The sequence below is a fragment of the Ixodes scapularis genome, unplaced genomic scaffold (assembly GCF_016920785.2).
Source record: "Ixodes scapularis isolate PalLabHiFi unplaced genomic scaffold, ASM1692078v2 PGA_scaffold9__187_contigs__length_104089568, whole genome shotgun sequence".
Lineage (NCBI taxonomy): Eukaryota > Metazoa > Arthropoda > Arachnida > Ixodida > Ixodidae > Ixodes > Ixodes scapularis.
Genome location: NW_024609884.1, coordinates 66879128 through 66892153, shown reverse-complemented (window position 1 = coordinate 66892153; position 13026 = coordinate 66879128). Strand labels below are relative to the sequence as shown.

The 13026-nt window shown below is 46.7% G+C and overlaps 1 protein-coding gene across 1 annotated transcript in view; it reads right to left on the bottom strand.

The window, feature by feature from the left end:
- Positions 1-13026, bottom strand: part of LOC8052727 (ADP-ribose glycohydrolase ARH3) — a 60751-nt gene that overhangs the window by 32804 nt on the left and 14921 nt on the right. The window contains exon 5 of the mRNA XM_029969170.4: positions 6257-6428. Within this exon, the coding sequence (XP_029825030.2) occupies positions 6257-6428 (172 nt within the window). The remainder of the gene's footprint in view (positions 1-6256; positions 6429-13026) is intronic.

The following is a 13026-nucleotide window of genomic DNA, read 5'->3' as shown; positions in this document are numbered from 1 at the left end:
GACGGAGCCGAGCGAGTTATCGCATACGCAAGTCGGACGCTGTCTAGCGCGGAGAGGAACTACTCAACGACCGAAAAGGAGTGCCTCGCTGTCGTATGGGCAATAACAAAGTTTCGCCCATATTTGTATGGAATTTCTTTTCGCGTGGTCACAGACCACCACTCACTCTGCTGGCTAGCGAATCTGAAGGACCCCTCCGGTCGCCTCGCTCGGTGGAGCCTACGACTGCAGGAGTTCGACATGACCGTAGTGTACAAGTCCGGCCAGAAGCACAATGATGCTGACTGCCTGTCAAGGGCCCCAGTCGAGGCCGGTCCTGCCTGCACCAAAGAGGACGACGATGAGTATTTCCTCGGCGCTCTGGATGTCAGCGACATGGCAGCACTCCAACGAGACGACCCTGAGCTGCGAGCACTCATCGAGCACCTAGAGGGACAAGGAAGCGCCGTTCCCCGCGGTTTTGTACGAACACTGCCAACCTTCTCCATCCGACAAGGCGTACTGTACAAGGAGAACTTCAACGACAACAACACGGCGTGGCTGTTGGTGATCCCTTGCAGTCTTCGAGAAGAAATTTTTCAAGCCTGCCACGATGACCCGACGGCGGGACACCTTGGTTACAGCAGGACTCTTGCGAGGATACGCGAAAAGTACTACTGGCCCAAGCTTGCGAAGACAGTACACCACTACACCCGATCTTGCCACGAGTGTCAACGACGGAAGAAACCACCGACGAGACCGGCAGGACTTCTTCAGCCAATTGCGCCGCCATCTGCCCCATTCCAGCAAATCGGTATGGACTTACTCGGACCTTTCCCGCCGTCGACGCAAGGAAACCGATGGATAATCGTCGCAACCGATTATCTCACGCGGTACGCCGAGACAAAAGCCCTTCCATCAGGAACGGCGGTTGAAGTCGCCAAGTTTTTCATCGAGTCCATTGTCCTCCGGCACGGCGCTCCCGAAGTCCTGATCTCAGACCGTGGGTCATCATTCATGGCCCAGCTGACGCAAGAAGTCCTTCGTCTCAGCCACACCAGCCATCGTCGCACCACGGCGTACCACCCGCAGACCAACGGGCTGACGGAAAGACTCAACAAAACCATCGCCGACATGATCTCCATGTACGTCGACGTGGAGCACAAGACATGGGACGAGTTGTTGCCGTACGTCACATTTCCCTACAACACGGCCGTACAAGAGACCACCAGAGTGACACCCTTTCAACTGGTGCATGGGCGCAAAGTAACGACCATGCTGGACGCGATGCTACCCCATGAGCCAGCTGACATTGAGAGCGACGACGCCCAGGTGGTTGCTCAACGGGCCGAAGAAGTCCGCCAGCTCGCCCGACTCCTGATTCAAGACCAGCAACGCGTCGACGCGGGCCGCTACAACCTTCGTCGCAGGGACGTCCACTTCCAGCCCGGAGACAGGGTGTGGGTTTGGACGCCCATCCGTCGCCGCGGCCTCAGTGAGAAACTGCTGAAACGGTACTTTGGACCATACAAGGTACTTCGTCGCCTCGGCGAGCTGAACTACGAGGTGATGCCCGACGGAACACGAACATCGTCACGCCGCCCACCACGACCTGAGGTCGTCCACGTCGTGCGCCTGAAGCCGTACTACGCTCGATAGGACTGTGGACCTTTTGTGCTCCAAAAGACTCTTTAGTTTATCGTTCTTTTTTTTATTTTGATTTGTTTTACACTGCATCGGGGCGATGCACTTTTAAAGGGGGGAGTAATGCCGCGCGCAAGGCTGAGAAAGCAACGCTCAGTCACGGTCCTCCAGAAAGTTCCCGTTTATTCATGTACCGCACGTAACTTCTATCATTTATCCCTGCATTTGTTTTCTAGAAAGTGCGTGTTCATTCTCGCCCGATCACGCGACGCTCGAACCGCTTTCGCCGAATCTTCGAGATAGCGACGCACTCTAGATAACAGGCCGACCGCGACCTTGTCGAGTCAGTCTCGCCCCAGCGCTCGATCCTGTGGTTTCGCCGAATTCGACGCCCGCGACGCTCTGTTATTATTCTTTGTACCCCTTTTATTTTTGGCACAAGTTTGCCACATTAAACGTTTATTTCTTTCTGTTTATTTATTGTTTTTGGTCACCACCCGTGACAATATTGCTGAGCGACTTCCTCCATCCAGAAGCATGGCAATACTATTTTGGGCCCTTTTAAAGGTCAGTCCAAAAACCATGATGATCGGTTGTTATAACAAGATTCTCAGGTTTTCTCAATATCATAATTAGACTGCACTGTACACGAGTTTTTTTAAACACGAGCGTGGAATGTGCACCATCCACAAACAGAGCGACCTGAAGACAAAGTACAGTAGAACCTTGTTAATTTGGTGTCGGTTGGACTATTAAAAATTTGCGAATTAAGCGGATTTGCGAATTATCTAAAAATGAAAGAAACCGACTAAAAATTGTATGTGAAGCCTTGAACCTTGAAGGGAACATTTTATTCAAAACGAGTAGTCGAAACGACAGAACATCAACCAAAGTAGTCAGCGATATGGGACTGCCGCGTTCTGTAATTAGCGGCGCCGACCGTCATATTTTCAAGAAGGCTAACTAGGCGCGACATCTCAGAATCACCGCCGTTACATCCCCCAAAGCTGCGGACAACATTCAGCGACTGTATAACTTCCCCTAGAGCGGGGGCCCGAGGCGGCTCATCATTTTCATCAATCTCTGCCGTCACACTCAGTGATTTCGCTTTCAAGGTCTGCGGAGCAGGTTTACTCATTCTCTTCCATGTTTAAGTAGTCTGTGAAAGTATGCCAACCAACTCACCGTCACTGTCCTTAATGCGGGAGCAAAGCTCCTCTCTCTTATCGCCAATCCCAGACACAATACTGGCACTAGCATTGGCGGTATCTCCCTGCTCCACGGCCGGTCGCATGTAAGTGATTTGGCGAGCGACGAGACAATGAACGGCGACCCGCTTCACTGTTGCTCGGTCAATCGCGCGACGAGACAAACCACATGAAAGCGACGTGACCAATCGACCAAGGCGATGAGCAATGCGACGGGTGACAGTGAGAAATCTCCGTCGCTTGTTGCTGACTCTCGCCGATGTGGCCGTCGCTCGCGAAATCGCTTACACGCGGTTCAGTAACGGTCTGTACCACAGCCCCACGAATTAACCCGGTAGGCACGTGGGAAGCACTCAGATTATCCGGTCATATTTTCATGAGAAGCCATGGCACTGTGGAAATTTTGTGAATTATCCGAGAATCCGAATAAACCGAGATTGAATTATCGAGGTTCTACTGTACCTCTGTTTTCTAGGGGTGTGCGAATAGTGATTTTTTAAACTGAATCGAATACGAATCGAATAATTGTGGCACCGAATCGAATACGAATCGAATAATTTTCAAATAATAAGTAGACTGCTACTAAAGGAAAGTACAGATTACAAAATTAGTTTATTGTTCCAAAATGTTTCTTAAAATCATTGTAACAAAGCGACTAGACGATAATGACTAGAGTTAACGATATATAATTAGAGAAAAAAACTACTAAATTGTTAGAATGCTAAACATAATATCAAAGTTCACGCTGGTGCTGAACATAAAATCACAGTTCACGTGGAACTAAAAAAAAAAAAGAGCAATCTTACAACTTATCAAAGTTATTTTCACTAGCTATGGGTAAGTGAGGTAACATCTTATTTTCGCAGACCAAGAAATGAGAACGCTTGTTACGTCAGCTTGAGATACTTATAGTTCCCATGCAAAAAAACAAGCTTTTCCACGTGTTCTGCAGCAAGAGACTCTCGTCGGCTTGTCACAGTGTTCGAGCACGTTGAGAACAGTCTCTCGCTTGCAACCTGGGTTGCGGAAATTGTTAAGTATTGTTGCGCCGCACATGCGAGGGTCTTGTACTTTTCTTTGCCTACAGTTTGCCACCAGTGGAATGGGCTGTCGGTACGTGGCAAAACTGGAGACTGTAGGTAGTCGTAGACCTCTTGCATTAGACAACTTGGTGCATCATTCTTCTTCGACGATGCCAAGCTGTTCAATATCTTCCACACTGAAGGCTGCTCACTGGCTTGAGATTGCTGTTCGGCGCAACTTTCTTCGGACGTGAGCTGTGTTGAGTCTGATACATCCTGAAGCATTGTACTTAGTAGGGACTCTACATTCTCTTTTTCTTCCTTGTTGTAGCAGATGTCTTTAAATCGAGGATCAAGGAAAGTGGCAAGGGCATGAGGTGCCTGTGTGCTTACATCCAGGAACCTTGTTTTCACTGATCTCAGAAGATAAAACGCCTTGTCTTGAGTTCCACTTGCGCCCTCGGAAAGCAACATCTTCACACAGTGAACAAGTGGAACAACCATGGAAAGTGTTGGGAAAGACTCGGCACAAGCAGTTGTTGTGGCTTCTTCAATTGGTTGCAGCACTGACACCAAGGCCGTTACAAGACGCCATTCGTCCGTGGTCAAGTTCTCAACGGTATCGGTCTCTGCCAGGTCTAACGCAATAGCGGCCTTGAGCCTCAGCAGACGCGCCAGCATGGCGTACTCACTATTCCATCTTGTGGGTACATCTTGTACCAGCTCAAGAGGAACTATGCCCATCCTCTTTTGTATATCTTGCAGTCTTGCCCTTGCACTGCTGCTGCGTTTGTAGTGCCCCACTATGGCTCGCGCTTTGGTACACATATCTGCGAAACCCTTGGTTTCTTTCTTGGCATCTTGAACGCAAAGCTGCAAGGTATGTGCAAAACATGCAATCTGCACCCACGGCGTTCGGGCAATCGCAGAAACGAAGTTCCGAGCGTTATCAGTGACCACAAAGCAAAAAAGCGTCAGAGGTATGCCCCACTTCTCAAAGACGTCCTCGATCAGAGAACGCAGATTCTCCGCAGTGTGGCGTTCACGCATGCAGCGGCACGCAAGCACAAAACTGTAAGGCACAAAGTCCTCACTCAGGTCGTGGCACGTCACTGACACAAAACTGTCGCCGGCTCGTGACGTCCAGCCGTTAAGTGGTGATGGCGATACAGCCTACGTCCTTCCTTAGGACGCTGTGCAGCAAAGTGTGGAGAGCATACCTGGCAGCATCGTACATTTCCGGCACGACAGTCCTTGAAAACGTCGTTCGAGAAGGGACGTCGTACTCAGGCACTGCACATTTCATCAGCTCTAGCAAAGCTGGTTCCTCTACGACTCTGTAGCTGTGTAGGCCAGTTGCGATGAAGCAGCCAATTTTCTTTGTTAGCGCCCGGGCGCGAACGCTTTGATTACTCAGTCTGGGCTTGAAAGCCGGCATCGTACTTGAATTCTTGGACTTTGGAACATTACGTTGCTCCGCCGCAGCAGCTGCACTTTCATACTCCTTGCGAGCCCCCGGATGACGCTTCAGGTGATTCAACATGGGCGTTGTCGTGTTTGTTGGCGTTTTCAGGATGGCGCCACACACAAGGCACTTCGACGATGCAGCGCAGGAGCGATCGAAGAACTTCCCACTTTATCCACTTCTACTTCGCTCATACTGAGCGACGGCACCGTTGCAAAAAGTCCTGAACGTCTCCACGACACGCTTTCCGAAAGCGTGCACGATCAGCCTCGTGCGAAAGTGGAAGCAACAGCAGCGTATGAATAGAAAGAAACTGATGCTGCCGATGATGATGATCATTGCCTAGGAGAAGAGGGTATGTATTGCCATCTTACCGCACGCATGGCAGGCGCGCCGGCGCGTTGTGGGACGCCTGAAATAGAATCTCGCTGCGCGACACCATAACGACTATTCGGAAATTATTCGAAAAATATTCGAAACTTTTGAAAATTAGTATTCGATTCGATTAACGAATCGAATAAGGTAAAATTCGATTCGTTATTCGAAAATTGCGAATATTCGCACACCCCTACTGTTTTCAGAACTTTCAATGTCTTACATTTTCCACCGCACTGCTTCTATGTATAGAACCTTCCTGCTTGAATGAGCACCTTAAGTATGAATAACTTTAAAAGTTTATCGGTATTTAATGGAACCCTCAATTGTTCACTGTATTGCATTAGGCCAAGCTGTTGTCTTCGTACCTAAATGAACATCAACAAAAAACTGTTTGATTTAGTTACACAGTAAGTGCTAATAGATAAAAATAAAATGCGTCGTTTCGACTGGTTTTTAGAGTTTGCAAATAAACCTCCATCTGCAAAGTTGGTCAGCTGCCAATGCAACGGGAGTTTTAAACAAGGGCTGGTCCTAAGTTCTTACCAATAAACTCTGCTTACCTCGAAGTCTGTCAGGGGTCTCTGGGATCTCAGGAAACTGTAGATGGCCGTGGGCACAGATCCCTGCGCTGACATGTCATTGCCCAACATCACAGCCACTTCTGCAGGGGTTGGGTCTTGGGTAGGATCACACACAATTTTCTTGATGAGTTCCATCTTATGGCAGAGTGGCCTATGAAATAGAAGATGATTGCTTCAGCATTGTTTCATAAACCCTTAACAGCATCCTCGATCATCCGCACCGGTGCGCACCGGGGCGCCGAGGTGCGCGCCCCTTCATCTTCAATCAAGTTCACCGGTGCGCACTGCACATCCTCAATCAACAGAGCGCACCCTCCTGGTGCGACTTTTCGTTGCCACAACGGGCACCAAGAAAATCAACGGTGCACAGGGGTGCAGTCCCATCAGGTATTGCGGCCAGAAGCGGGAATCAAGGAGATGGCGGGAAGAGCAGACGCTCAGTCTATCGAAATGGCGACCTTGCGAAAACGAACACCCCTCGCAGTGGCACTCAATGAATTCCTCAGCTCTTCTGATGGCGAGGACAACGAGCTTACCACCCCGCAATTATCGGCGATTTCTGAGGCAACAAGGAGCGCCCGAAAGCTATGCACTTCGTGGAAAGCGTTGCGAGGCATTGCGATGACACCGAGGTACAGCTATTATCTGGTGGTACTATTTCTCGAACCAACAATAATGGGCAAACTTCGTGACCCCATCAACAATCACGTCCACAATGCTGATTTGTGTGGGACCAGCTAAATCCAGAAGTAAAAAATCAGGAGGAATTGACAGCACACGGGCATCACGCACAAACAAATGCAAGAAAAAAGAAACAAAACGCGAGGTGACACATGGCGGGGCTCGCCGCAGAGCGGTGCAGTTTCTACTTGATCTTGCACCGACTTTGCGCTGCACCACCAAGGAGCGCTGTGCACCATCCTGGTTTCAGGGCAATTCCGGTGCAAGTTGATCGACGATGCTACAAGTACATGTACTTTAGGGCCTAAAGGACGGACTAAAAAAGGGATTGGGCAAACCAGGAACTTTCCTAAGCTTTCACTTGGTTTGGAAAAGCAACAACAAAAAGTATAATTGCCTACAAAGCTAGAGTAGTAACAAGCTTTTTTCTAGCATGTTTTGAAGCTTCAGAAAAAAATACTTTGAATTTTTTTTAAAGCTTACTAGTTTTTGGGGAAGCATGTTTTCCAAGTATGTATAGGGAACACTACTCTGCAGAGCTCCCCATACATACCATTCCATGATCAAGAAATATCCACGACAAATGGCATTAAAAAGTGACCACCTATTTTCGTGACAGTAGTATTGTTTATAACTCTTTCTCAACTTCTGCACTACGGTAGTTACTACCATCTCAGGGAACAGACATCAATGCACAACTTGCGGTAAAAGAGAATATAGACACAGGCGTACTATACTTATGCAATTGAATCCCGCTAAAGCGAATGTCGCTTCAATGAAATTTATACAACAAAGTATTTTTAATTCTCAGTTTGTTGTCCATAGAAGATAGTGTATAAAAAGCCTCTCCACAACAAACTTTTCTAATACCACTTTGGTTCAACAAAGTTTTCATGAACAAAAACTAAACAGTCATTGAATTTAGGAATTAAAAACACAAAATCATCATCTGTTGGCTTCCAAATTCGCCAAAATGAACAAGAAAGTATAGATGCCATGCAAACTGCTGCTCAGAGGCTGGAAATATCAGAAACATAAACATTGTTTCATGGTGATGACGATGTAGCGGAATGTTCCGTGAAAACGCTGAAGCCTCCAAACTCTTCACAAAGGCTGATTTTCATCAGGCTTGAGCTCAAGCCAAGCCAAGCCAAGTCAAATCTGTACAAGATGGCATGTTCACAGCGCATGATTGTCGGTTGGTGCCAGTCGGCATGTATTTCTAACAACAATTTGGCGCGGTTTACAACAGAAACAGATCACTTGCATCAGCAAATGTGACAGCATGGCACAGCCGTGTAAGAAGAGAAGTTTTCTTTCTCTCGACTAGAAAACATGGATTATCGCCAAGGCGGCAAGTGAAAAAAAGGCATATATTGCAGGCGATTTGGGCCCATCTTTGTAGGAAATGACGCCGAGAAAGATGTCATTGTTCTTGAAGAGATGGATGACGAATAAATCATTAAAAGTGTTTGCAATCACAATTTCTCATATTATGAAGTAATGCTGCACAGAACTCTATAAACTCCAGAGCTCACGTCCCAGGTAATACATGCTTTCCAAATCATCGGTGCACATGATGACGATGTTGCAGTGTAAATGACCATTTTCAGAAATTGCCAGTTCAGGAGGTTCTGGTATAAAAACATGTGAGCAAATGTTCAGGCAAGTGCCAGCACTCCCTCAATCAAGGAAGCTAGATCCTGCTGGCTTCATTGAGCTACAGTGACCTACATTGGGCTTCCCAAAAGTTCCTTTTGTGTCTATTTTGGTTTATCTTTTAGCCCCAAGTTTGTTCTAAGACGCGTCTTCCCCCTCCTTTCGAATGTGAGCATTGCTTCATCCTGGGAATCCTCGAACACCGTTTTCTGCCAGGTGACAGAAGTTATTTCTAAAATGGTGGATGGCTGTCCGCCTGTAAAAATCACATTGCACCGTGCTTTTTTTTTTAAATTTTTTTTTAAGAAGTGTATTTGGTAAAGAAATTTTGTAAAAATAGATGTCAAAGTAAATTTGATTTGATTTGTATACATAATTTTTAGTACAAGATTTAACCTTCTGTTGAAGTTCAGTAAGCTGCAATAAAACTGCAACCTTTTATTCATTTAAAGACAAAGCTTTTCATTTAATGTACAGATAATGGCACTTCCCATGCAGTTTTGTGATATCATAATGGAAAAACAGCATGTGGGAGCTAAATATGCCTTTTTAAAAACGTCCAGCAGAACTCACGACCTTCCATTTGTACGTTGGTAAAGTTTATTTAGTTTTAATTTAAATTTTGTTAACTGCATCCTGAGACAGTTGAAAACCTATATAGAGGCAATAATTAAACTAGGAATTTGACAAAAAAATAAAAAAATTAATCCTATCGTGAGAGTGAGTTATACAAAAACAAGGCTATTTAAAACTCCCCTCGCTATATGCCCAACTATCCTTCCTTGAGCCTCAAATTAAAAAAAACAAAGTCATGGCGAATGATGCATATCAGGATATAGCAGCCTAGATACAGGGTGATTCAAGGAGAGGCCAGGCTCTTTAAATCGACCGCAAAATTCGGTTTCTTAACCTATTGCGCTACGACTTTGTGCACAAATGGTGCATTTTTTTGTAAAATTTGCAAAGAGCGGACTTACCTGAGGAAAAAGTAAAGAAAGAAAAAGGCTTAGCTCCAATGGAAACTCAGCGAAGCCACCGGTCTTCAGACAACACGGCACCTTTTCGTACGGGAGACAAGAGATGGCGCCAGCGGTCGCGACGCCAACTGCCGCCAACAAATGAGCATACGACGCCGAGAGCCGGCGTCTTTAAAGGAGCTGTGCAGCAATTTCAGGGCTTGGCTTAAATTATTGTGAAAGTTGATGCCCGACACTTCTGAAGTAAACTAAAGAAAACAGATTTTGCCTGGATACCCTAGTTTTTATTTTAAAAAATGAAAAAGATGGAGGTTTTTGACGCCTCTCAACTTGTACATCGTCTTCCGGGTCACGTGCGCAGTGACGTTGGGGGGTAGGCGCGGGGTTCCGGAAAAGTTCTCTCTTTAGAGCATCAGTAAGCAGCGAGAACTCATCCGCTCGCGACTGCGTGACCACGTGCTGGCGGTAGCCGCGCGAACAATATGGTGAAAGGAGGAAAGTCTCATCCGGGTCCAGCCATACCCGTCCGGCCCTGCCCCCCCCCTCCGGCTTCTGTTCGCGGTACAGAGAGAGCCGACGGTTTTGTGGACCTAGGATAGATGACGCCACTAAAACTCCGTATAATAAAAGTTTTGTCGATGATACCAGGTTTTTGACACATTTATATATGTGTTGGAACAACAAGATGTATAGAAAAGTTACCTTTTATTGAGCAGGTATTCGCACAACTTGCTATCTCTACAAGATTCCCCATTGACATTACGCCGCGTGTTTCTCATGGCCGCTGCTCGCGGCTGCAGGTCGGGAAATATTCTAAGTTTTCCCTCGCTATTACGTGGCGGAATCGCAACATTTCAATGAAAGGAGGTGTGCTTTCCGTCATTTGTGACAAGGTGAACAATATCAAAAGCAGAAGATGCCAATTCTTTCAACGTTAAAATCGTTGCATAGCTCCTTTAACAGACAAGGAACTGCAGTTCCTTGTTGTTACCGCGCCCGTTTTTGTTTTTGTGACTGTTGCCGCCTGCAGAACGCGCACAGCTTTTGAGTCGAAAAAATTGTCTGCTAAAGACGCCGGCTCTCAGCACCGTATGCTCATTCGTTGGCGGCGTTTGTTGCGCCATCTCGTCTTCCGTGCGAAACGGCGCCGTGTTGTTTGAAGACCGGTGGCGTCGCTGCGTTTCCATAGGAGCTAAGCCTTTTTTTTTTCTTTACATTTTCCTCAGGTAAGTTCGCTCTTTGCAAATTTTACAAAAAAAATGCACCATCTGTCGGCAACGCTGCACAAAGTCGTAGCGCGATAGGTTAAGAAACCGAATTTTGCGGTCAATTTAAAGAGCTTGGCCTCTCTTTGAATCACCCCGTATAATGGCCAGTTTGTTTGAAAATTCTACTGCAACGCAAAGATATCACCATGGCATTCGGCAAATATCGTCCTTGGTTATTTACTTTTTTTTTTTTTTTTTTCAGTACCCAATGTGTGCGTGTGCACCATAGCGCTCTTGAGAACTGTGCTTCCCTTAGCATGGGGCTGCACTGTGGTAAAACGAGATACGCAAACTCACAGTGTCTACTTCTTGGTTGCCACTTCTCCGCACTGCGCCAGTGTGCAATGAGCAGCACACTCAAAGAAGCTAATAGGCCCTTCCCAAAATTGCTCTCGGCAACAATGAGCAGCTATGTTGACGGCACTCGAAAGTGCGAACGTTTGTCACTTAAAGCTATCTGGAGGCACCAACACACGAAGCGGCGACTTTGTTTTCGCAGCTTCATTCTTACATTGGAGATTGAGTATGTTGTCACATTTTTGTTGGCGACGCTGTTCATATCGACGATGGAGTCGCTTTCCCCTCTTCGTTGGCAATGCAGGTTACATCTACGATTGAGTTGCTTGCCATGCCATTGCTGCCAAGGTTTGCATGATCGCGTCCCTTATCGCGTTTTTGGCAACGGTAGTATAGGTAATGTTTACTTTGGTGGCAGTGGCAGACTTTGAAACGACGTTCTCTCCCCTCAGGCCTTTCGGCAAAGTTGGAAGCAAATACTGTGAACTTTATTTTCACCACCTCAATATTTCACAAATTTTACTAAGTGTGGGTTTCGGGAATATTTGGCGGGCACAATATTTCGCGATTTGGAAGGGTATGCTTAGTATTTTTTACCATAGGGTAATTTATTTGCGTATCTATGTATTGCAATAATTCTCAAGTTTCAAAATTTGCAAAAAATAGGTCTTCGCGAAAATTACACTGTTAACAGTGTACCTAGAACAACTTGCTGTATCAAGAAGCGGCGGCGGCTACCAGCAACGTTCGAGAGGTAGTCAGGCATCGTATATTCTGTGGTATTATGTTTTCCCCCTGACGTTGTATAACGATTTCTCGGTTGCTTCGAGCAACAGATCACTTGGGAAGGAAAACAATGGGACACCTGGCAGATTTCAGAATAGCTCATACGCCAAGCCCGAATAAAGTATCCTCGGGGAGAGCTATGTGCGTGTCAAAGTCAAATTTAGGGGTTTTACGTGCCAAACCTACGACGGGCATCTGGCACGCCCCAGCGGAGGACTGAGGATTAATTTCGACCACCTGGGGATCTTTTGACGTGCAACCGAAAGCTCGGTTACCACGGCGCCTTTTCCACAATAAGCCTCCGTCATATTGCGGGCACCTCGGTCGGGATTCGAACCCGCCACCTGGGGATCCGTAGGCCGGCGCTCTCGCCTCGGAGCCACCGAGAGCTATGTGCGTGTGCTCGTGGCTATGATAGTCCTTTTTACTGCGCGAGCTGCCACAATGAATCCTCGTGCATGCACATATATCCTGACTTAATGAGTGCTTAACAGATTGTGGTTTATATTGACACATTTTTTGTGGACAGCTGTATTTTTCCAGCAAAACAGTAAATGTCGTCCTGTTTGGGAGGTTATCCTTCAAGCCACTCTGCTTGCACAGTGTTGCACAACAATAAAAACGCATCTGGAAAGGCACTATGCAGGCGCTACAAAGTACTGGCCTCTGCAACCGTATACCACATAATGGCGGCCGCAGCCCCGCTGGAGCAGGGCTGCGACCGCCATTATATGGTGCATAGTTTATGTGCCACATGTGGCGCAACATTTCTAAAAGGATTTATTGACATGCCCAAACAAATCACAATGAGAAGTATGACGGAACTCCCGAATACTACCTGTATTTGTTAAGAAAATCAAATAAAATATTGCGTTATTCTAAGCTATAATCAAAGTTCTGAAAATCTGCACCAGCCTATGATAATAATCCAGCAGTGTGGCAGGGCTTGACCCATTGGTTTCAGAAGTATGAAAGCAAAGTTAACTTTTGGCCCAATGTAGACAGAAATTCCTCACATTTCGGTGGAATATAGCAGGATGTAGCAAGGTAAGTTATGTTTGGTAGTTTGGCACAAATGGTG